The sequence below is a fragment of the Kwoniella dendrophila genome, chromosome 5 (assembly GCF_036810415.1).
Source record: "Kwoniella dendrophila CBS 6074 chromosome 5, complete sequence".
In the NCBI taxonomy this organism is placed as follows: Eukaryota; Fungi; Basidiomycota; class Tremellomycetes; order Tremellales; family Cryptococcaceae; genus Kwoniella; species Kwoniella dendrophila.
Genome location: NC_089480.1, coordinates 454309 through 479346, shown reverse-complemented (window position 1 = coordinate 479346; position 25038 = coordinate 454309). Strand labels below are relative to the sequence as shown.

Here is a 25038-nt window from a genome sequence, read left to right as displayed (position 1 = left end):
ATATTCTGTTTACTGTTGAGAAATAGAAATAATGAAAAAGTAAATAAGGAAAATCAATAAGCAAAAGCACATTGTATAAGAAGGTTGTAATCAGCCCATATTGTTAGTAAGTATATTAGTAGGATTGTGATTGTACTTTCTTGTTATATGTTGTATACGAGGGGAAAAGAAGTTTACAATTGATATTGGTTCTGATTGATCGGCAAAGAACAAAGGTGATATCTCGCCTAAATCTGAGATGAGATCCGAGCGAAAGTGGTATTAAACTATCCTTTCCGCTTCTTTAGTATGTGTTTTGATGGAATTGAAAGGAACCGTGCACTCTTTTAATCATGCAGATCATTGTATTCTTCAGATTGGCTTGTGGCTTGGCGGATGAATTTATTGTCAGCTACTGTCATCTTCTATCATACAAATTGATCAATATAAATGCAATATGATGTGTGTGAATGTATTATACTTTATATATACAACCTAATTTACTGTAATTTCCACTGATTCATTATATATCCATAATATTGTTTTCTTTTTCTAACCAACCTATTAATTCTCTCCATACTTTTGTTCCTCCAGAAGGTAAAAGTTCTTCAGCATTTTTACCTACTCTTGCTTTTTGCAATGTCTTTTTCGAGCCTATCATTATGAGTGCCTATGGAAAAATTAAGATCAGCTATATCGCTTGATTACATTCCTGTATAATATTATGGATGGGTTAACTTTGCTCGATTCGACTCACTTTTTTAGCTCTAGTCAAGGCAACATTGACTCTTCTCCAATCACTTAAAAATCCAATCCAACCACCATCATTACATCTGACGCAACTGAATATGATAACTTGTTTTTCTCTACCTTCAAATCCATCAACAGTTTTAATCTCGATATCATCTAATTCTTTTGTCCTTTCATTACCTAGTAAATCTATAAATGCTGATCTTCTATTTGAATCTGATAAATGATTTGAGAGTAATCGAAGTTGTGATAGGTATGGTGTTATAATCCCAATTTGAGAAGCTTTCAAATCCTATTTGAACGCCAAAATTCGTCTTTGTCAGTACTCTCTACTCGTACCGCGAACAGTCAATCACTTACAGGGTTTTTATACATCAGATCGGCAATAACATCACAAACGTATTCAGCATCGCCATAATTGGCTATACTTTTTGCCATTGGGCTTTCAGGGTGATCATGATTTAAAAATGTGATATTTTTGCGATTCCCTTGTTCATCTTTTAACAGAAATTCTGTTTCAGGGGCTAATCGATCAGCAGGCGGTGTACCATCCTTCAATAAACCAGAGTAGAATGTCTTTGAAGGGAATGAAGCTAGTGAGGGATGCATTCGATATTGTGTATCAAGCATAATTGAAGGGATGTCTAGATGGCAAACGTCATCAGCATGGTACGTCACCGTATAATAGACAGACTCACTGCCTTCGTGTATCAGTCTCTCGAACAGACTAGTAGCGAGACCTCCAGCATGAGCTTCGGGAGACACGATCACAGGTGGGAGCTGTTTATGATCACCAATTATAGCTACGTGGGATGACTATCAGGAAGGGAGAATAAGCATTATCCATTTTGCGGTACCGAAGGGACACCTACCCCTTTTGTCAAAGGAACAAGCGACAATGGCTCGGTAGCCATACTAGCTTCGTCTAGGAAGACGATTGGGAAATCTATCCCTTGTAATGCTTTAGATGTAGCGGAAAGACATGTTGTACAGACCTTTTGATCCAAGTCAGCTTGCAACACACTTTGCAGAAAAAGCAGAACTTACTACATCCGCATCAAGGAGAACATCTCTCATGATGTCCTGCCTGATAGCCCAAATTTTTTGATTAAGTTTACCCAAACGAGCTTCACCTTCAGCTATTGTAGCAACGGTACATCAGCGCGGGTTTTTGGTATCCCGTTAAAGGGATTAAAAATGCGTGAAGCGGACGAAGAGGACACACCTGTAGGACCGAATTTCAATTTCTTTTCCAGTAACAAGTCTTTCTCTTTTCTAGCTTGTTCAAGTTGAAACCAATTAGGATGTTTTCCAATCATTCTATCCAAAGTCCAATCACCAAATTCTTCCGGTATTCGATTCATTGCCCCGAACCTTAACGCTTTTAAATCCTGCTTTCTCAATCCGGACAATAAATTGTCAACAGCTACATTTGTATGTGCTGTGACTAATATTGGATAAGGTATTTGCCAATGCTTTTTAAGGAGTTTGATGGTTTCTATTATAACTCGAGTTTTACCTGTTCCAGGGGGCTATTCAATATCATCAAATTAGCTTCCACAGAGAATACTAGAAAGAGCTTCATCTTCGGATAAGTTTCACTTACACCTTGTACTAAACTCGATCGTTCACTTAACATCATAGCTATAGCTCGCATTTGGCTTTCGTTCAGACCTACATCGGGATCACCTTCGATTTTGAGTGGTTTACCCGCATGGCGATATCGCTCCGTCCAACTTTGGATAAGTTGATTTTTAGCCAGTATGCTTGTAGCTATTTTACGTTGAGGCGTGACAAGAGGTATTGCATCTAGATCTGAAGGTAGCATTTGATTGGGGTCTTGTACGATATGATCTGTGACGTGCTGAGGGAGATTGGCATTGATTGATGAATGGGATTTTTCTGGAACTGTGTAATCCTCTTGAAACGCTCGAAGTAGATGATCTCTTAAGGATGTTCCTCGTAGAATAGTTTGATACTTGCGCTTTTGCTTTTGTGTGGACGTCGATTGCGCAGCTTCTTTGATCGGTTGAGCAGAGATTTTATTGGGGAAATCGCCCATGTCCTGTTGGAAAATATCGAGATTTAATGCTTTTAAAGCTTCAATCTGGCGTTGAAACGCGAAATCGTTTGGTGCGACATCAAGCCTGTCAACCATAATGAGATCCGTCAGCTTATACATTGAACCAAGATAAAGCAAAACTCAGCCACAGTCTACGGGATGCTTACCTCCAATTACCACTCTCGATATCTTCGATATTTTCACTGAACATGATTCTTAAATTTCCTTTAGTGGAATTCCATACACTACCGATGAGTTTATGTTTACCATTTATTATACCTCCGACAGGATCAACTTTTGGGTCAATTCTACTTATCACTACATTGGTTCCAACACTACGTTTTATGTCAGCATCTAACTAGCGATGATTTATAAAGTTTTTTCTTTTCACTCACGTGAACCTATTAAAAGGTAATTCTCTATCACCTTTACCTCTAATGAAATTGTATACAGTATATAATCCTACTAGAGATTTCGGTTGATATTTTATTGAACCTCGCATTTCATCTAATGTATATCCTTCTCTCTTTAATCTCTCAAAAGACCATTCTGCTATACGTTCATTAAATATTCTTTCTTCTTCAGCTTGTTCAGCTTCTAAAAGCGGTTGAAAGCTAGCCCAATAATATGACATCAGTAATTGAGATTATCATAATCTCGCTTTATACGAAAATCGGTTTGATCGCAATGAAACAACTAACTGTTTAGTATACCTATCTAATTCTTCTCTATAATTCTCACCATATTGTAATTTCGTCCAGGGAGCTTCTTTTCGATGAGGTAGATTATTACCGAACCAATTGAAATACGAGAATTTCTTCTTTTGACTTAGAGCTCTTGTTCTCCAATCAAATCTAGTTTTATCATCTGGTGGGAAGTTTGGAATTGGCAGAGGAGGGAGTTTATCTTTGGTCGTTTGGTCAATCAACATTTTCTCGTTGTAAGCTTGTACGGCTTTTGGTGGAGCGAAAGGATCGATCGCTTCTGACGGTAGTTGTGGTGCTGGATCTTGTTCGGGTAGACTTTCAGATTCTAGATCTAAATGCGATTCTCCCATACTTTCTACCAAACCTATTATTTCTTCTTCAGTCAATCCATCAAAAGGTGTATCATCATCTGCTTCCAAAGAAGATTGGAACACTTCATCTATATTTTCTGATGTGATTTTAAAAGAACTTTGCTCTAAGTCTGATTCATCTTGTATTGATCTTGGTTTAGGAGGTAGAGCTTTCTCTTTTCCTTTCCTACTTGGCCATGATGAGCTTCTCTGGCTGTTATTTGATGGATAAAAGGATGAAGAGGGGAAATTATCAGGTAATGTATCGATTGTAGAGGGTTTTGAAGGAGGAGGAGGTGGTGATGATTGATGGTAATTCCATGATTTATCATCTGGTAATACTTGTGCAAAAGGTTTAGACGATGTGTGAAAAGCTCTATCAAATGTTGATTGATGATTGTCTATGCTATCGTTATTGATTGGTATAGATCTAGCAATATTCGATGCTGAAAGGGTTGAACCGGAAGATGGACATCCTCGTGAGCTCGCCGATCTTGATGTAGGAGTAAGACTATTAGACAAACATTTCCTTCCAATCGAGGTTGACCCACGAAGGGTTATAAGTCTAGTTGATCGTCGCACTTTGGCTAAAATTCTAATCGGTAATGGTTAAGATTGATATTGGCGGCGATTCCTTCGTATGCAGATCTTGATGAATAGAGATTGGAGCAGAGAAGAGTGGGTAGTCGGAAGAGAAAGGCTGACGATATATAAGTGTAATACCAATGTAAAGTGATGATGGCAAATGTATGGATATTGATGTATTGTTCGGACGACGCGATTAGGGGGTAAATGTAGCATCAACAACAAAATTCAAAATAATTTCTATTTTTCGGCTTCACCATGTAATCGAGATAAATTTACTCCGAAATAAGAGGTCCGTGCATAATCGCGTGTTCGGAACAAGCAACTGTCTTAATGAGGGCATCATCGCGATGGAATGCATACTTGTCATTAGAAAAGCTATTTATCATGGTATTTTATGCATGTTATCACCCTACACAACAGTATATTACACCTCATCCCAATCCCAAAAAGTAATCCAAAGCAAATGACCAAGAAAATTGAAGGCTATGTGATTAATCTATTTACATCTATATATTTTCCCATTGCAAAAACCGAATATCATGTAATGTATGGTCTGGTTGAAAGCTAAAAAAGTGATTTGAACCTGTATAAACCCTCCTGCAATACATTGTCTAAGCTGTACCGTTGGTAGCAGGTTTAGCATCATCAAGTGTTATAGGTTCAGGGCCTTGAGTGATATTGAGATCGATTAAAAGACCTGTAGAAAGATCGTATAACTGTTACAAAGCAATAGCTTATCAGCTTTTGAGCGGGGTAGTGGAAGAAATATGACTCACCCAACCATGTACGTATACTTTTCGGAATTCGCCTTTTCGAGATAACTCCCAAGCGTTTTGTATTGTCTATTAAATTAAAGAAGCGAGTGATTAGCGACTATCACACTCATGAATTGCTACTAATTGGGTTGTTGGAGTGACACAACTTACTGGACTAGCAACAACGTTTCTAACACTCATTTTAACATTTTCTCTGATCAAATCATTGACATCACTTCCTTCTGGTAAAGAATGTTTTAATCTGATGATTGGGTCTAAAAATCGAGTCAAAGGTGTAGCGGGATCACAGAATTGTTCACCTTCTTTTGGTGCAGGTAAATCATAAGCAGCGATACAACCACCACAACCAGTGTGACCGACAACGATGACTAGGAAGAAGGGTCAGCATGGTTACAGGGAGAAGATGACTGGGATATATAGTTGCTTGGCATTAGACAGTGACACTTACCGTGGTTTACACCAACGTTCATGATAGCATAGTTTAATAAAGCTTGAGAAGCATCATCCTGAGGTTGGAATTGGTTTGCAACGTTTCTCTGTGGGGTTGTAGATATAGAATCAGCGCATGTCCACGAATTTTAACGCCTTCCAGCTTGTCTGTATAGCTGTGTACACATTATACTGATTGCTATTTGTAGATACTAGAACTTACTTGTACAAAAACTTCTCCAGGCTTTCTATCCATGATAGTTACTTCGGGTACACGGGAATCGGCACATCCTATCCAAAGGAAGTTTGGTGCCTATCATTGGTAAGAGGTTCGGAGAGCACATTGTGGACAAGGTTAAAATAGGAGGATTCGGAGACAACGATGGGGGGTGGTAAGAAACGTATATCGTCAGCGTATTTCCATTCACGAATTATACTGGTTTGTGGAAACACTCACTTGACCTTTAACTTGTTCTTTCCAAACTTCAGGAGTTTTTTCAGTTACACCTTTTGACCACCATCTATTACCTTGTAAAACAGCTCTGATATCTGGGAATTTTTGAGCTGCTATTGAATGTTCTAAATCAATATCAATTTCTTTATTTGCTCTTAAAGGTTCAGCGTGGAAAGGCATATTGACTTTGATTGCTGTATGTAAATGTTTTTTATTATTAGGTGGTTGTAAAGGAGGTATTCTTCTAGGTATTGATGGTCCAGCTTGAGATGTTGAAGTTGAAGTACTAAAAGGATTTGAAGCGTATTCAAATGATGGTCTTAATGATATAGGAGGAGAAGAACTAGGTATTATGTTATTCACAGAAGTTGAATTTGAAATTGATGATGGTGATGTAGATGACAGTTTGAATGATTTTCTAAGCGTTAATAACGCTTTAGTAGAATGAATTTTAAAAGACCTTTATATCCAAAAGAAACAGACTAATATTATTGTCTGTTTTTTCGGTTTTACTTGATTGATGGAAAAGAAAAGAAAAGAAAAGAAAGATTCCACAATATGAGCAATTCCTATCTTTGAGGTCGATAAACGGACGAGGCGGATGACGGATTACGGATGATATTCAGCTGGGAGGCTAAGTAAGACAGGTGACAGATTATTGATTAGCTGACTGATGGAAGTAAATTTGATAATTGGGGGTTTATGATGTTAAAAGAAATGAGCTGAGGCTTGATTAATTAAAAATTATGAATAAATTGAAATCAAGGTAAAATAAAATGTTGTAATCCTCGTTGGACCGAGACCAAAAAGAGATTACGAGCTTAAACTACTTTAGCTTGGGTTTAAAACCGGTTATGCAATTGAATATAACAAGTATATTTATTATTATTAACTGCGGCAGTTGGAATCACTTCCCCTAGGCCCTTTCCATTGGGGGCGAGTTATCTCTCTCTTGGCAATAGATAAGCATTCAATTTAGTGCATGTATCACCTTGACTACGATATCTTTATCCAAGCATCCAAAAGGAGGGTCCTTGAACTACTTCATACATACATATTTACATACACATACACATGCAACCTATTCTCATATCAAATGTCATCCTGTTCGACTCGGTTTTACTCGGTGTGTCGATAAAATCGTTTCATCCAAATCTCATGGGGAGATAAAAAAAAACAGTGATCGAAGATTAAATTAATTTGGCTATTCTAAAACCCTGAAACCCTGTTCTGTACCAAATTTAACCCCTTCAACGACCACATGGTTAATGCATGTTTTCTTGTTTAGATCTTCCCTTTTGTGCCTCAATGATACTACAGTAGGGTATTAGTAGAATTCATCTTAACACCATCTATGAAAGATTTGCGACACGACGGTACATAGACATTCCGTTCATCAGATCTATCGGACAGCCGTTATGCAAAAGAAATCTGAATAGTAAAAAGCGGAGCGGACATCATCTTTTTCTCAGTCAAAGCGCTTTCGTTTCACAGGAACAAAATCTAAACCATAGGTACGTTTCCGTCGTTACCGGACCGGGAATAAAACTATAAATGTATACGTAAACAAGTTAGTCACCTCATCTATCTAACCAGTATGACATAAAAGCCTCAGTATGAAGCAATATCAAGCGGAACATAGTGCTAACTACAGGTTAACAGGACCTATGCATGGGTATATATATCTGAAATATGATAAAGACAAATGATATTTTCAAAAATGTAGCTTGGTCATCTGTCTATGGATTTATGAAGTAAACTTATATATGTATTTTAGATGTTTAATGGTTTCTGGTTTCCCACTCCGCCGAAATTTGAAAGAAAAACAACCCCGTATACGTTTATAAGTCTTTCTTCTCACTATCAGCTAAAAGAGCTTTAGTTTTCTCTTCAGCTTCTATTTGAGCTTTTAATTGTTCTTCTTTCAATCTTCTTTTTTCCCTTCTATCTCTACCTCTTGTAACTAATTCAGCAGGTTCTAAACTTGCAAATAATAATTTACATGATTTTTCAATTGCCCAACATCCAACAAAATCAAGTACCATTGAAGAAGTTAATTTGAATTTGAACTGTAGATAATCCATTCAGTTGGCCGCTGTTTTGCACCTTGATCGATAGAGAAACAAATCGGACTCACAGAATTACTCATTTCGACTAATTGTAACCATCTATTCAATTCGGGGAAGAAATCTGTTGCTCCACTATAAGCTACACATGATACACCTAATAAACCCCAGTACAATGGTGGGTTTTCCCTGATACCTTCACGGAATGGTCTACCTTGGAAATTCAATACGAATGTGGAAACTTGTTGTGATAAACCAAGTAAGTAGATTGCTGTGTTGAGTAAAGTAGGCTCGAATTTCTTTTCGAGATCGACTTCGCCTCGGCTAGTGTAAGAACAAAATCAGTATTGGCAGGCTAGCATGATGCCTTGAACGGCTTAAAACTTACTCTTCAATTGATTTGGATAATCCAGTGATATAAACTAAAGCAACGATGTGAACAGCGAATTGGAGAAGAACAGAAAGTAAGACGTAAAAGTTGAAGATGTTTCCTAAAGGTCTTTCCTTTGAGAGTTTTTCAACAGGCTGAAAAGGAATACAATATCAGCAAATTATCCTATATAGAGGTAAAACGGAACCCACTTTAGCTCTTGAGATACACAAGAAACAAACAGACATCAACATTCCAGTGATTGTAACTTGATAATCACCAAATTTAATACCATCTAAATATTGTACACTCAATGAATAAGCAGTGATCAAGCAGTTTAACGCCAAGATTTTGTACATTTGAATGGTTGCAACCAAAGTACATCTACCTTGTCTGATGATATTGGTAATGGCTGAAACATTTGATAGTTTTGATGTAAATGGTGCTGCACATGACGCGTCACCTAATTTAATTTGTGGTACTTCTTGATCTTCATCTAGTTCTGATAATTTCGCTGTAATAGTTGCCATATCAAACTATAATGGTGTAAAAGTCAGTCACCCACCAAATAACCTTAATTTGGAAGGAAAAGGGGAACTCACTTTCTCCATTGGATTTTGCTTTTTAGCACCTTGATGTTTTTCAGCAACTTCCTGTTGAGTTTTAACTAATTCTGGGTAGGCATCTCTCAACACTGGTGGAGGTGGTGGAGGAGGTTGATTGAATCTAGCAGAGATTTTGACTTGTTGTTCATAAACTTTTTTCATTCTTTCCATTTTATGATGTTCAGCAATAGCTTTCAAGTCTTCAGGTGATCCATCTAATAATGCTACACCGATATGAGCTTGTTTCAATGCACCAACGTCATTTGTTCCATCACCAGCCATTAACGTGATATAACCTAAATCACGTAAAGTTGATAAAATGAATTCCTTTTGTGAAGGTGATACTCTTGCATAAACCCATGTGTGTTGACATAAATGTTTCCATAAAGTTGGATTTTCTTCATACTGTTTCAAAGCTACTCCGGTAATACAAATATCATATTGATCAAATAATTTTTGGTCAAATGGTTCATTGGATTTGACGGGAATGACAATAGTCTCATCGACGTTCTTCCAGACCAGTTCTAAGAGCGAATGAGAGTTAGAGCTTTCCCCCAATACTGAGAGTATATGATAACCCACCATCAGTTGTAGTGCCCTCTTTCAAGTCTAAAATCATAGTTTCCCGATCAACAATTTCAACGTCTTTGGCAACATGAACAGCGGTCAAGGGGTTATCACCGGTAATCATAATACACTGTAAAGTATCGTCAGCTACCGCGAGCCCGGATCCGGACAAGGATTCAGCTTACCCTATGAGAAGAATCGTTGAGCATTTTGAGAGTCTCCACGGCATCGGGTTTAAGTGGACAATGGAAGACAAGGAAACCAGCAAAGGTGAGTTTAGACTCTACTTCGTCTCGTGTGATGGTGTTAACCTATGTAGAGATAGTTAGATTCCTGAGTAGCAGCGGAACACGCGGTAAAAGCTCACCTGTTCAGGTCTGACGTTCATTTCCTTGATACCTAAAGCTAAAACACGACTACCTCTTCGAGTGTACCATCGATAAGTCTCTTCGTAGTATTCAGGGACGTTGACATACATGCCTTTCAAAGTTTCAGGCGCACCTTTAACGGTTGCGTACCATTTTCTACTGTTTGCATCCGAGATAGCTGAGATAGTTGACATTCTTTTGAGAGCTGAGGAGAATTGGTATCGTCTTCTAATGTTGATTTGGTGTTTGTGAGGAGCCTCCTTAGAATTGGGTGTGATGTTATCGCCTATTATCGCGTCAGTATTGACCGATATGAATAAATAGCTCCAACGTACCTTTTGATAATTTCCAGTCAAGAGCAGAAAGAGTGGTCTTTTCCATAGGATCACCGACAATAGTACCATCTTCCAATAAAACTAAAGCATGGGCAGCAGCAAGAGTGAGAGTAGTATTTTTACTGGTTTCCGTGACCGGAACAAGCTTTCTGGGATTGGCAGAGCTATTCATTCATGTCAGTTGTCGAATTGTCATGTACAAGCGATTAACTCACTCAACACCAGCGATACCTTCTACTACCAAATCTTCCCCGGTGATAGTACCGGTCTTATCGAAACAACAAACATCGACTCTACCGGCGAATGGAATTCTAAATGGTTCGGTACAGAAGATGGCGTATTTTTGAAGCGCAACAAGAGAAGCGTTAACAGCGAGCGATAATTCCATAGGTAATTCGGGAGGAACAACCGATGTGATGATCAACACACAATCCAAGAGCAATTTTCCTTTGACCATTCCCCTTTCGAGTCCTACGGCAAATATGTCAGTTGGTACTGTGTCATATGGCAGCTGAAGATTTCGATCAGCTTACCCTTGATCCATACATAAGCACTAGCAGCGATAGCAAAGATGAGTAAGAAACCAATGAAAAGGAAAGCTTCAAAAGTGTTTGCTGACACTCTTTCAGTAGAGAAAATCATAGTTCTAACTAATTGACCTTGAGTAGTACCGAAACCAGTTCTGAGGACGACAGCGAGACAGCCTCCATCGGGAGCTAGATAATGAGAGTTAGTATGAGTTCCAGTTTGATGAGTTCTTTCAGCTCACTAGTCAAACCACCTTCACCAGCTTTTTCAACTTGTAAAGCCTTTGTACCAGAGAATAATACACTATTTCTATCCGCACCATTCATATCCAATCTGTCTGATCCTTCACGGAGTTCTACACTTTCTTTGAGTAAAGGAGTTGATTCACCCGAAAGCATAGCTTCGTTGACGATACATGTACCTCTAAGAAGTAAGAGATCACATGGGATACCAGAATCAGGTTTTGTTCGTACTAACCCAGAGAAGTTAGCTTGTCTCCAGCGCTCAATAGGATTTAAAGCTTACGAATGCTGACAAGATCTCCTGGCACAAGTTCTGAACTAATGACTTCTACCCATTTACCATCTCTAAAAGCTTGTACAGGGTATGGTGTGATACTCATAGTTCGAAACTCGGTCAATGTTCTTACTCGCTGTAATACCAACCAAATCAGCTTGCTTCTCTGAAGGAGGGACTCCAAACTTACTTGGAAAACAACAGTACATTCAAAGACGACCAACATAAAAGCGGTGAATAAAGAGTAATACCAATATTCATCTAAACACCATAAAGCAACACAGAAAATTTGGAAAACAAAAAATGGAGCTACAGCATGTTCGGCGAATAATTCTGTAAATCTTGGTATAGGTATATGACATTCATTTGCACCATATGTTGCTTTTAATGATTGTAAATTTCCTAGATCTTGTCCGGGTCCTGATACTTTTCCTTTAGATTTAGTTGAAGTAGCTGGATGTGTTAAAATACCTTTAGAAGATTGGAATACCGATAATGGTGGAGATGAATCACATGGATAAGGGATTGGTGTAAATGCTCCAGTTGATGCTAGCATGAGATATAGAGGTAAGCTGACAATGGCAAGAAACTGTTAAGATTACTTACGGTTGAACACGTAGGTATCTCTTTGATAGATAAATGAATAGGTTGGTTCAGTAGCACCAGGAGCCTAAAGAACTCGATCAGCATGAGACGTCTTTATTATTATATACCAAGCCGACTCACCAATTTAGAATCAAGAGGTACAATTTCACCTTTTCCTCTACCTTTGTTAGGAATAACTCTAACTTTTGAAGCATCTTTCAATGAATTTGCCTATACAGCCCATCTAAATTAGCTGAACTTTCTCACACATAAGCGCAGCTAAACTTACAGTAGTATAACTAATTCTAGCTTTAAATCCACTTGACCAAGCAGTTGCTAAGAAACTTAATGCGTGACCAGCAAAGAGTAAAACACAGTAAATAAAAGTCCATTCTTCTGAAACCACCCAATCTTCATATTTGTGGTAATATGTGTAATATAGTAATGGGTAGAGAGCTGCACATATAATCCATATCCAATCAGCTTAGGAAACTTCTTGAGAGAACCAGAAGCTGATGGCTCACATAAAATAGGTATACCGTATAATCTTAGATGTAAGGGGATTGCATTATGCAAAGAAATCGAATCTATCTCTTGCGAGACTATCGATGGTTTTGAGGTGGACCTGATGGATAGTCAGCTTTTAGCGGCCATATTCGTTTCAAACTAAACTTACATCTTGCTGATCCACCGACTTGATATCCTTGAAGAATCAATCAACAACAACGAAGATCACTTTAACCTTTAACAAGAAAGAGTAGTTGTGGCCAAAAAGTCCAAGACCGAAGGTGTAAACGGTAAACGAACGGTAAACGATTGCTCATTGCTGATTGCTGAATGTGTTATCGTGGAAAGCTAAAGAAGATAGAAAGATCCAAGCGCCACACTCGATTAATATGGGTCAAACTCCGTCCTCTACTAGTGCGACGCGACTTCGGTTGTCTCCGCAGTGTTAGGCTTATGTCAACGTGGATGTGGAGTTGAACGTTAACATCATCAAGCAGTGCTCTCTCAACGCGTTACTTAATATCATACGCATATAGCACAATATCTAGCTGGAAAAGGACTCTAACACAGAAGAGATCTCGAGTATATCAATACGGTAAGCTGTCTGATGATCGTTGATGATCAGGTTTAGCTAATAACACAAAGTAGCTACACAGCTCCTATCAATTGAATCACCCACTCGTCAAGTCAAAAGCACATCCGGGGCAGGGAGATAATTAGCCAATATGAATATATTTCGTTTCCTAGGTAAGTGGGAAATCCCTCTTATTCTAGAATGTAGCGTAAGAAGAGATGAAAACTTCTCCGTCAGAACTATGAGCTAATATCGAACGCTTTATAGGTGATATATCACACCTTGCATCAATCTTTATACTCTTACATAAAATTCAAACATCACGATCATGTCGAGGTATCTCATTCAAAACTCAAGCTTTATACTTGACTGTATTCTTAACTAGATATGTTGATTTATTAACTGGACCATACGTTTCATTTTATAATACAATAATGAAATTGTTTTTTATTGGTTCAACAGCATACACTTTATTCTTGATGAAGGTTCAATTTAGGTGAGTACATTCGCTTTGAATTGAAAAATCATTTTACCTAATGAGTTGAAAGAAAAAGCGGTATCCCGCTTGATTAAATTGTCACGTTCATGAGCTGATTGGAGTATATATTTTTTTTCCATTTGTATAGACCAACACATGATTCATCACTTGATACATTCAAATTAACATATCTATTACCACCTGTAGCAATATTCGCTTTATTATTCAATTACGCCTATACACCATTTGAATTAACTTGGGCATTTTCAATTTGGTTAGAATCTGTAGCGATTTTACCACAATTATTCATGTTACAAAGAACTGGTGAAGCCGAAACTATAACTACACATTATTTGGCTGCTTTGGGTTTATACAGAGGTTTATATATTCCTAATTGGATGTATAGGTGAGTAAAACCTCTTGTCTCTATGCGTTTTCATCTCTTTCATTGAAGGATTTAGAGGTATAAAAGAAAATGAGGAAAGTACAATAGCCGCATAGAGACAGCTTTACAGATTATAGATGGAAGAGGGACATTCATTTCCCAACCCTTATAAGAATTGGGACGAGAGAATAGATGAGCTGGAAAATCCCAAAAATCTTGAACGGTACAAACGACTGAAAGTTTTAATGATGCTAACTTCCCTCACAATCTAGATACTTTACCGAAGGTGCATTCGACCCTATTGCAGTCGTAGCAGGTTTGATCCAAACTGGTATCTATGCAGATTTCGGTTACATTGTAAGTCACTCCCATCGTTTTTGAGATCCCGATTGTGGTTGACCTTGCTGTTGTGTTTAGTATGTCACCAAGTAAGTTTATACTTTCGGTATCCAATTTGGGAAACTTGTCTCGATCATACGATTCCAGTTTAAAAGAACGAGACTTGGGGGTTTGGTTTAAGGTTCGTGCAGGATTTAATACTAACGATCTTCACTATGATAGGGTTCTCCGAGGTCAGAAGTTCGAACTTCCTGCTTAAAATCATGTGATGTTGCGATAGAAGATTGTGGGAAAGAATCCTTGTTCTTGACTGCAAGGTGTGATATGTCTCTGGAGGTGGTGAAGGAGATGACACAATATTGAACCATACCATTAGTCGATTCATGCTTTGGAATATGACATATTGAAGGCTATATCTTAGAAATACCCAATAAAAACATGAAATGAATTTTCACACGATATGCATTATCTTCGCGTGATTGAGTATCACACGAGATTGTTATGGCAGCGTAGATGTATGGCAATTGCATGAGGCCCGGTGCATGAATGTATGTAGAGATCTTTGTTCTATATATATGTGCAGCTCAGTCAAATGTCATTATATGAGCACCATTTTGCTACATCGGATGAACAAAGAGTATATTTGCGTTAGCCTTCTAGTATCATAGTAGAAAAGGGAGATAACATAAGATGTGAACGAAACATACCATATGCATGACAATCGTATTACCATCAAAGAAAACATTTTCCAACTGTCTTTTCATATCCCATTGAAATTCAATTCTAGTTTCTATGAATTTATATTCTGATGAAATGGTTTGTTTTGTGAATACACAATCTGTTATCATATCTTTATCAGTTTTTGTTGAAATACTTGATTCTACTCTTTGTTTATTATTTTTATTTATAAAATTTGGTAAATCAATTGGTTTCGGTAATTTACATTGATATACCACTGTATCTTTTAATAATGTTGATGGATCAGGTAGAAATAAACTTGTATCTTTATAAATTGATTTACCACCTATTGATATCCTTTGTAATCTTCTTCTATCTTCTTCATCTCTAACAGTAATAATATTCGATCTCAAATTCGTATTGAAATCTCTTAAAATCAAAAACATTGATGTTTTTTTCTTTATATCTTGAGCAAATGTATTTTGAATAGCTGATTGACCCAATTTTGAATAATTAGGTTCAGTCATTATATAATTACTTCCATAAGTCGAAGGCCCAGAACCAGCAAATGAGAATCTGAATGAACATGATTCTTTCCATTCCTCGTACGGTATATAGTGAGCTAGATAAGGTGTTTCATTATTGCTTGTGTAGGTATGAGAAGGTCGCTTTTTCAGCTTAGTTGTTTTACTCCATCTAGAACTTCCTGGTAGACTCCTTTCGTCGTTCTTAATAGACTCATTCAACAGTCTAACCATTAATCGATCTTGCTTAGGATCATTAGACCAGTCCTTTCCATCTTGATCACCATCATCGGAAACCAACTTAATATCTTCGTCTCGAATATCTAAGCCTAATTGACTATTCAAAGTTTGTTGAACTGAAGGATCGTCGGACCACATCGTACTCAGATTAGTCTGAATAGAATGACCTCTTGGATCAAGATGTTTATTCTTTATTCTATTAGTCAGGATTATAGTCATTGCATTAATGATCGTTTTGAGATTTATTGTCCCTTGACATTTTGAAGGCATTTCACCATCTACATCATCTTCTAACGTTGTCAAAATTGTGAAATTCATTATACCATCTCTTTCACCTTTTAACAACCCGTCATCAATCATGATTTCACCTAAAACACACCCTGTTGGTCTAGTTGATACTACATTTCCAGTTCCAGGTGATAATAATGAATCTAAAGGTGTGGTTGTATAATTACTTAAAGGTGGAGTAAGGAATGAAGTTATACCTGAACATATTGGTAAATCTCGATACTCCCATGTACATGGTTCATTTGGATCATATCCAGTTTCTGTATAAGCTTTGTGTACAAAAGCTGAAGATTTTTTTCCATTAGATATGTTTAATAACTCATAAGTGTTGATACAAGCGTAGAAATCTTCTCTGACTTTACCAGGTTCAACTGCATCATATGTATCATCCTCATCGCCATAAAGATCTCGTTCATCGTCTTCAAAATCATCTTTATGTGAAATTGTAAAGGTGTTTCTGGGTCCAGCCAAGCTTGTTCTCCCTCTAACTTTATAACCTCTTTTCAATTTCTGGGAAGTAATGATTGATCCTTTAAAATTCAACTTTCCATCTTAATAAGAAGGCTTTGTTAAATGCGGTAAAGATTTATTAGGTATCTGTTTAAGTATAGAAGCGATAACGAAATGTTTACCAAAAAATTGAAAATCATCCACGAGAACATCTTTGAGACTAGTAGAACCAGGAGGGGGAGTTATAGAACCTAAGCATAAACCTTTTTTCCAATTCCAAAAACCTAAAAAACTGAATTTGGTAGGAGATTTAAGTAAGATACCTAATCTTACATTAGGTGACAATTTAATCGTAATATGATGTGCGTGATATTTTGCTGGTACTCTAATTTCAATAAATTCTAAAGCTGATTCAGGATGTCTAACTGATTCTTTGAATATACCTTTTAAAGGTGGATTTGTACCTCTAGAAGGAATTAGTTGATACAAGTATACCTTTATATTTGTCATAGCTTGAGATCCTGGTGTAACCTCTCGACAACGTACATCCTGCCTAAAAGAGGAGAGATAGAGAGAGAGGTAAAAGGAATCAAAGTAATGATATTATAGTCAGTATATATGCTGATGAAGGGAAAATGGAGGATCGACTGAACAAGTGGAAACAACCTACGATTGTCTTGCTACTGCAATAACATTATCTTCAGGACACATAGTAATCTTTTGAAAATAATTCTTTTCAAATTGATCGAATTTCCATTTATAATAACTTTGATTCTTAGTTGCTCCTCTATTTTTAATCATCTCTTGGGTATTTTCTTCTAATGTTGATAGATTCCAAATACTGTAAGGATCGAATTTGTATCCAATTGGATTACTTAATTCACCATCATCATTAGGACCAAGAGGTATTTTATGTGTACTTTCAACCATTAATAAATAACCTAAATCTTTCTAGTAATGAATTTAATTGATCTTTCGTTGATTTAATTCCGGAAAATGATTCATCTTGTTTCGAAATATCGTTAGAGGTATCGAAACAAGAAGAAGGTATAGCAAGATATGATTTTCTATATTTATATTGTAATCGAGTTGAAGAAGTGAATATCTCATTTACATGTTTGTTAACCTGGAAGAGGGTCAATGTTCGCGAGAGGTTAGCCGATATACCTTGAGACTAAATTATTATATAAACAGAGGCAGGGCCTGTATTACAGATAGATATCACTTACTCTGAGCAGATTGGCCGTATCAGACAAACCAACATAACCAAATATCTGTTCTAGTATCTCTGAGTACGCATTGTTGCTGAACAAGGACGATAAACCTCTACAATGAGGTTGTTCAGTGATTAACATGTTCTATATCTTGTTGACAGAATACCGAATTCATAAACTCGTTTCGTTTAACGGAACATGATTTTTCACAAAAATAATGAGACTGACTGTTGGGCCAGTTGCTGATAAGAAAGCGAAACGATGGTAGACCGTATCCGAGAAGCTATAAGATAGACCAAGCTCAAAGCTGAAACATTCCTGAGAACACTCTTTACGCGTTATCTCGGTTAAAAGTCCGAGTTGTAGGTAATATTATGGCATTTATATTCTCATCGAAATCAAGGAAGAATTTGCAAATGCTTTATACATGCAATTTTGTCTAAGGCATGCCAGAAGTAGCTTGGTATATCATGGTAGTTCATACTATATACAACCCATCCGCAGCAACAACATTTTATCGTGGTATTCGTTTTGCAAGGTATAAAAGGAAAGGTATAGATTCTTATAATTGCGCTAAGCTAAGGATTATTGCGTAGATGGGGTAAAATCCATGATAGTAGCACCATTTTGCTGTGTGTAACAACACATATTAGCGATTGATATTGATAATACGAGTCAACTTACCATATGCAAGACAACAGAATTACCATCAAAGAAAACATCCAATAAATTTCTTTTCATATCCCATTTCATATCAATTTTACTTTCTCTGAAATTCAAATTCGATTTAATGAATTGATCATTGAATATACCTACTGTATATATCTTATTGTCGTTTTCTTTTGAATGATATTTTGATGATGAGCTTTCTAATGAGTTTCTAATTAATTTAGGTAATGCAATTGGTTTAGGTAATTTACATAGAGTAAATACAGTTTCTTCTAAATTATCTTTATAATTTTCGAATGATTTTTTGTATTCTTTTGGTAATGGCGAAGCTGAAAAGTACGAATTGAACTTTTTGGTTGAGGAAGAAATTTGATCACTCGATGGTACAGTAGAGGATGCACCTAAAGGTTTGGTAAATCTATTTTGATGATCGTTTTGTTCTGCAATTCGATTTTTAGTATTTGATAATAAATTTCTGTTATAGTCTCTCATTATCAACTTCATAGGCGCAAATTCATTTCTACCAGGTGGTCTAGGTAAACTCTTTAAGGCCTTATAATCAGGTTCAGTCGCAAACATTCTTGTTCCAAAAGATGAAAAATCTTGTGAAGCAAATGAGAATCTAAATGAACAAGATTTTTCCCATTCTTCGTAACGAATTTTTTTTGCTGGATATATGTTGAAAGCATAATGAGTTGTATCAATCTCACTGATTGGTCCATGAACAGGACATTTCGAACAATCAACCATACAGTTGTGTCCATGTTTGCGTTTGCGTGTGTCTTTGTATTTCTTTGACATCATATTTGACTTTTTCATTTTGACTTCTCCCATTTTCTGATTAACTAAATCTTTTCCCCTTAAATGACGAGACCACATAATGAATAAATCAGCATCATCCGGATCAGTTTCCCATCCCTTTTCGTTTGGCTCCCTGTCCGTGGAACAATCTAATCCTAATTGTCTATTTAACGACTTTTGTACTGAAGGATCATTAGACCACATTGTATTTGATTTAGTCTGGATTGACAGTTGCCTGGGATCAAGATCACGATTTTTGATTCTATCGGTGAGAACAATAGTCATTTGGTTTATAATCTCCCGGAGATCAACTGCCATTTGACATTTTGAGGGCATTTCACTGCCACCTATTGCCATGGATATCGTCAAGGACATTGCACCATCTCTTTCCCCTTTCAAGAGGGCATCGTCAATATGAATGTCACCAAGTATGCAAGATAAAGGAATGGCTGATGGTGGTATGGGTAAATCCATAAATGGTATACCGGCAGGAGGATCTGCAACAGACTTGAAGAATGGAGTCAAGTGAGATGTTATACCAGCGCAAATAGGTATGTCTTGATATTCCCAAGTACAAGGCTCGTTTGGGTTGTAGTCGGGATCCGTATATGACTTATGAGCGAATGGTGATGGTTTCTTGCCATTAGCTGAGTTGTACAATTCAAAAGTATCGATAGAAGCACCGAGATCTTTTCTGAGATCCACTTCCTCTTCTTCTTCGTCGCATGAATCATGACCAGATAGATCCCTGGGTTCAGCTAAAGTGGTTCGACCTCTAACTTGGTATTGCCTATCCCGCATCTTATCAAATCTAGCATTTGCTCTTCGTCTCTTGATGGAGTTCACTTTTGAGTCCTTCGACTTTGGCTTTTGGGGTGGATGAGTGGTCATACGGAAAATAGTGGCGATCACGAAATTTCCGAAAAATCGAAAATCTTCGGCAAGTCGCATATGAGGCGATGGAGTGATTGCCTATGGTATTAAAGTGGGATAGAATTTAGCTGAGATCTGAACACGACTAGGGAAACACCCAAGAAGAGTTCATGACTTACACCTAGAGAAACACCTTTTTTCCAATCCCAAAACCCTATGAAATTGAATTTACCTCTAATTTCAGATTTGATACCTATACCTAATTTACCGTTGGGACCCAATTCAACCTTCATCTTGTGCGCATGGAATTTAGCAGGTAATTTTATTTCGATGAACTCTGAAGCAGTTTCTGGATGTCTGGTAGCTCCTTGAAACGTACCTTTTGGTGGTGGTTCGGTTCCAATAGGTGGAATTAATTGATAAAGATAAATTCGTACATAAGTGGATTCCGTTGAGCTTTCGGTCACTGTCGAACATGGGATTTCATGGCTAAAATATATAGCCATCCAAGTTAGTTATGGGTCAATGCGCAAGAAACTGGAATAGTGGTGCGGGATGACGGTTTTGACTTACATCTCTTTTACAACAGCAATAACATTATCCTCTAAACACATAGTTGCAGTGATATAAGTGTTTTCACCTTGATCAATTTTCCATCTATAATAACCTTGATGTTTATGTGCTCCTCTTTCAACTACATCTTCTTGATTCACATCCGCATTGGTTTTCCAAATTGACCAAGAATCATAGTGGTAACCTGTTAAATATTGTGGATCACCTGAAGGTATCTTATGTGTACATTCACCAATTAATAAAAAACCTTTTTTGAATTCAAAAACGTTACAATGTGGGATATGTATACACTTCATTGTTGATGGTTTTAATAAATCTAATCTTTCTTCTTTTTCCAATAACAATTCTAACTTCTTCATCGTAGAAATCTTCTCATTGTGAGTAACATTGACATTCTCTTGGGATCCTTTATTTGTATCTGCGGTACTATTGGAATAATCAGGTAGTCCATGGTATATTTGTCGATAATGAAATTGTAGTTTGGTGGAAGAGATGAACAATTCATTCACGTATTTGTTAACCTATTGAAGGGAGTTAATTGTGAGTGATAAAGTCAGCTCAACGTCAAGATATGCTAAGATACAAGTAACTCAGAAGCTCCAAGGATACCACTCACCCTCAGTAGCCTAGATATACTCTTGGTATTGGCAAAGAAAAAAATCCGTTCAATCAAGTTAGAATATGCTTGATTTGAGAATAGTTGGGAAATGCCTGAAGAAGGCTGTAAGTTGATGTCCATATCTTTGATTGAAGAAATTGCGATATAGGTAGCATATATCCAGTAACAAGAGTTGAAATCAGTTGAGCTAGTCAGTAAAAGTGCTGGGATGTTTGGTTGGGGATGTTGGGTATCTATTATGAGCCAAAGTCATCAATGCGTTTCAAAAAGAAGAAGAGAAACAATAAAGCTGAAACTATCCTCCTTCATGTTTCTACATAATATTATAGCTGATAATGATTTCGGTCACGTCCGACATTTTCGGGCTGTTTTATCTACCTTATTACGTAAAGAATGCACGTTTAACTTTTCGCAGGTGCATTAAGGTGGATAGCAAAGTTATATTATATCGTTGTTATCATACGCAGACCTAATCATACGTTTGAAATTATTCTGCTGAGCTGATACATCTGCACACCCATGCAGGAGAACGTCGTGGCCTACCTGATAACGTACTAGCCCTTGTCGGTCTTTTTCTTTTCGGTCAAAAGATAGCACCGATACAACGACCGCGATCACAGTATGTTTCCCATATTTGCTCAAGATGATGTGGTGAATGAGAAGGGGTCATGGCGTTTCTGCTTTTGGAATCACGTCAGCACCAGAGGTGAGATAGGTTCTCTCAATCACGCCACACTCTCTCATGCTTTATACACGTCTAATTACTCGAACTGCCTGAAATGTCTTTTCTTATGAAAAAAACCATGTTAGGACTTTATCGGCTAACCGCCAAACCGCCCCACCCTATTTACAGTTCGGCCGACGGATTTCTAGCCCTTCCCTCTTTTTCCCCTTATCAGATAAAGGAACTTTTTTCAAAAAATGAAAAAAAAAATAACAATTCATTTCGTTCCTCCTTTAGCGTCGATTTTGTTCTTTCTGCAGAGCTGTATACCGTAATTGCGTTCTTTTGCAAGGGTTTGAGGAAAGCCACAGTTTCGATGGCTCACGACCAAAATGCTTGGCATAATTCCTATACATATAGTTACAGTACATTTTTTTCCACTGGTTCTCGCTTGTCGCTTGTCTGTAAATCGTACCTGGTAGTCCTCATGGGTTATGTGCGTAGCTCAAATGGTATCTGATAAATCGGCCGGCGATTTTTCATTGGATATGGTAGAAGATAAAGTTAGTACAGAAGTTTTCGTGCTTTTCCGATCATCAATCGATTTGTGGAGATGAAGGAATGTATATTTAAACCTCGATGCCAATATAAATTCGATCTTTTGACTCATCCATCAACGATAATATCTAAGCCATTCGACAACAGAAATTGTAGGGGTCTACCATGACGTCTACCACCATCAACGTCGACTCACAAGTCCCCCACCATGTCAATAGTCACGCAGAAGTCCAAACACTTCGAAATGATGCTACTCAACGGACTCCATCAGAAAATGAAACTGAAAAATTCGAGAAGGATCTAGATGCGCAACCAACGTCCACAGTATCTGGTGTAAGCAAGGTAGAAGCATTCAACAGAGTCTTGTATCAGTCAGGTAAGCAAAATTACACCTATAGGTCCTTACACTCGGTGTCGATAACTAGATGAGACTAGCTACTATGGTCGAAGCTGATATAAAGTCGATCGCATTTAGGTCGAAGCGGTAAATTCCTTTTATGGGCATTAGCAATTTCAATTGGTCTTACAATGTTCGTCTATGCATTTGACCAAGGAATCACTACAACGATCTTCGCACCATGGGCAACATCTTCATTTGGTCAACATGCAAATTTAGCGGCAGTTTCCACTGCGAGTCAAATCATCAGAGCAGTTAGTAAACCTTTTATTGGTAAAATGTCTGATATCACTTCAAGACCTACAACATATGTTATAGTTTTAGGGTTTTATGTGGTTGGGTTTGTTGTTGCTGCTTCAGCTCAAACCTTCCCTGCTTATACCGTAGGAATGTGTTTTACTGCTGCTGGAAAGAGTGGTTTAGATCTATTGAGTGATATTATTGTTGGTGAGTAGTTCCATATCCATTCCTCTTTCTGGCTGCAAAAATAACAAAAAGCCATGAAGTAGCGAACTGTCGCTAATAATCCCTCCCCTTAGGCGATTTAACGGTATTGGAATGGAGAGGTTTCTTTGGTGCTATCCTTTCAGCGCCTTTCATTGTTACTGTTCCGATTAACGGTTTCATTACTGAAGGTCTACAAGATAATTGGAGATGGGGAATGGGAATGTTTGCCATCATGGTGCCTGTTTTGCTTGCTCCTGCTATCTTTACTCTGTACGCCATGCAGATCAAGGGCAAGAAGCTTGGTATGGTGAGTAATAGGTTTCTGCTCGCGATAACTTATCATAACAAACCGTACACCTCTTGTTTCTGACTTTTCGTTTATATATCTAGACCACCCTTGCCGGATCTAAACAACAACGAGTAGGAAACGTTGATTCTGAAGGTCTTACCAAACGAGCATGGTTAAGAGCAATGTATAATGGTATAATCGAAATTGATTTATTAGGTTTACTTTTACTTGCTTTTGGATTCGCTTTGATTTTATTACCATTCACACTTAGGAAATCAGCTAAAGGAGGATGGTCAAATCCATCAATGATTGCCATGTTGGTTGTTGGATTTGTCATTTTGATTTTATTCGGATTATATGAAATTTATTTATCACCAAAACCATTAATGACTAGAAGAATTTTATTCAATCGGGCATTCTTGGCTGCTGTGGTAGTTAGTATTTTCAGTCAAATGGCATCATCAGTTAGAAATACATATTTCTTCAGTTATATAAATGTTATTACTCCATGGTCAACCTATGTTCAAACTATTTTCGTTGGTATAACAACTATTGGTTTATGTATAATTGGTCCGGTTGTAGGATTGATTCAAAGAAGAACACATAGATATAAAAATTTAATGGTTTTTGGAAATGCTATTAGATTGGTTTCTTATGGTTTATTAATTGAATCAGCAACAAATACAATGACTAGAAGTACAGCAAAATTGACTTTATCACAATTGATTTTCTGTCTTATTTCATTCAGGTGAGTAAAGTCAATAAAATCGTATAAAGGTTTGAGCTAATTATGTTGCAAATATTCAGTAATGTCGGAATCAGAGTTGGTACTCAAGCATCAGTTCCACATGAAGATATGGCTTCTATCATTTCATTAATTTCTTTATGGTCAACACTTGGATCTTCTGTAGGAGGTGCTATAGCAGCTGCTATATGGACAGATATGATGCCTACACAATTATCTATAGAATTACCTAATGCTTCACCAGCTTTAGTGAAAAAATTATATGGATCAATTACAGCTATTACAGCATATGATTATAATGATCCAATTAGACAAGGTGTAATTAGAGCTTATACGAAAACTTCTGGACATATTGCTATTTGTTCAATTTGTTTAGCAAGTATTCCTTTGATCGCTACTTTCTTCATGCCAGATTATTATTTAGGTAAACAACAAAATGCTATAACAAATAAAGGTTTAGCTGGTGAAGATGTTTATGTACCTAAAGAGGAAACTGAGGAACAAGGAGGTACGAGTATTAATGAAAAAGGTTTATTAAAAAGAATAAGGGATAAATACAGAAAATAAGGTCAAATATTCATTCATCAGCGTAACCTATTGGTAAAAAACATGCCATAAGGGTTATGCAGAGTAAAGGTTGGAAAGAGGATCAGTTATTTTAGGAATTGGACTGCTTGTTCAGAATATAGAC

The 25038-nt window shown here is 37.2% G+C and overlaps 7 protein-coding genes across 7 annotated transcripts; 2 read left to right on the top strand and 5 right to left on the bottom strand.

The window, feature by feature from the left end:
- Window positions 1-502: 502 nt before the first annotated feature.
- On the bottom strand, window positions 503-4735 carry L201_004024 (uncharacterized protein; the record flags this gene model as incomplete). Its single annotated transcript, XM_066219772.1, has 12 exons — window positions 503-649; window positions 737-1021; window positions 1090-1373; window positions 1428-1545; window positions 1602-1724; window positions 1777-1868; window positions 1955-2261; window positions 2336-2876; window positions 2959-3126; window positions 3187-3405; window positions 3493-4443; window positions 4713-4735. 12 exons carry the CDS (start codon window positions 4733-4735, stop codon window positions 503-505), a joined length of 3258 nt encoding a protein of 1085 aa, XP_066075869.1.
- A 312-nt stretch (window positions 4736-5047) lies between these two features.
- On the bottom strand, window positions 5048-6275 carry L201_004023 (uncharacterized protein; the record flags this gene model as incomplete). Its single annotated transcript, XM_066219771.1, has 6 exons — window positions 5048-5152; window positions 5213-5278; window positions 5363-5580; window positions 5661-5748; window positions 5865-5954; window positions 6099-6275. The coding sequence occupies 6 exons, from the start codon at window positions 6273-6275 to the stop codon at window positions 5048-5050; spliced, it is 744 nt and encodes a 247-aa protein (XP_066075868.1).
- Window positions 6276-7936: 1661 nt separating this feature from the next.
- On the bottom strand, window positions 7937-12859 carry L201_004022 (uncharacterized protein; the record flags this gene model as incomplete). Its single annotated transcript, XM_066219770.1, has 19 exons — window positions 7937-8164; window positions 8233-8485; window positions 8550-8686; window positions 8744-9067; window positions 9134-9660; window positions 9719-9833; window positions 9889-10014; window positions 10071-10357; window positions 10407-10570; window positions 10622-10877; window positions 10940-11122; window positions 11176-11406; window positions 11460-11586; window positions 11641-11999; window positions 12057-12120; window positions 12177-12266; window positions 12325-12491; window positions 12560-12660; window positions 12843-12859. The coding sequence occupies 19 exons, from the start codon at window positions 12857-12859 to the stop codon at window positions 7937-7939; spliced, it is 3756 nt and encodes a 1251-aa protein (XP_066075867.1).
- A 408-nt stretch (window positions 12860-13267) lies between these two features.
- On the top strand, window positions 13268-14577 carry L201_004021 (uncharacterized protein; the record flags this gene model as incomplete). Its single annotated transcript, XM_066219769.1, has 6 exons — window positions 13268-13289; window positions 13384-13612; window positions 13743-14000; window positions 14252-14336; window positions 14397-14407; window positions 14541-14577. 6 exons carry the CDS (start codon window positions 13268-13270, stop codon window positions 14575-14577), a joined length of 642 nt encoding a protein of 213 aa, XP_066075866.1.
- A 325-nt stretch (window positions 14578-14902) lies between these two features.
- Window positions 14903-17853, bottom strand: L201_004020 (uncharacterized protein; the record flags this gene model as incomplete). The annotated part of the gene is made up of 6 exons (XM_066219768.1): window positions 14903-14935; window positions 15026-16599; window positions 16681-17051; window positions 17169-17449; window positions 17613-17624; window positions 17728-17853. 6 exons carry the CDS (start codon window positions 17851-17853, stop codon window positions 14903-14905), a joined length of 2397 nt encoding a protein of 798 aa, XP_066075865.1.
- Window positions 17854-18297: 444 nt separating this feature from the next.
- Window positions 18298-21367, bottom strand: L201_004019 (uncharacterized protein; the record flags this gene model as incomplete). The annotated part of the gene is made up of 5 exons (XM_066219767.1): window positions 18298-18342; window positions 18397-20154; window positions 20235-20544; window positions 20629-21149; window positions 21245-21367. The coding sequence occupies 5 exons, from the start codon at window positions 21365-21367 to the stop codon at window positions 18298-18300; spliced, it is 2757 nt and encodes a 918-aa protein (XP_066075864.1).
- Window positions 21368-22634: 1267 nt separating this feature from the next.
- On the top strand, window positions 22635-24914 carry L201_004018 (uncharacterized protein; the record flags this gene model as incomplete). Its single annotated transcript, XM_066219766.1, has 5 exons — window positions 22635-22845; window positions 22945-23313; window positions 23406-23620; window positions 23704-24350; window positions 24410-24914. 5 exons carry the CDS (start codon window positions 22635-22637, stop codon window positions 24912-24914), a joined length of 1947 nt encoding a protein of 648 aa, XP_066075863.1.
- Between the last annotated feature and the right edge of the window lie 124 nt (window positions 24915-25038).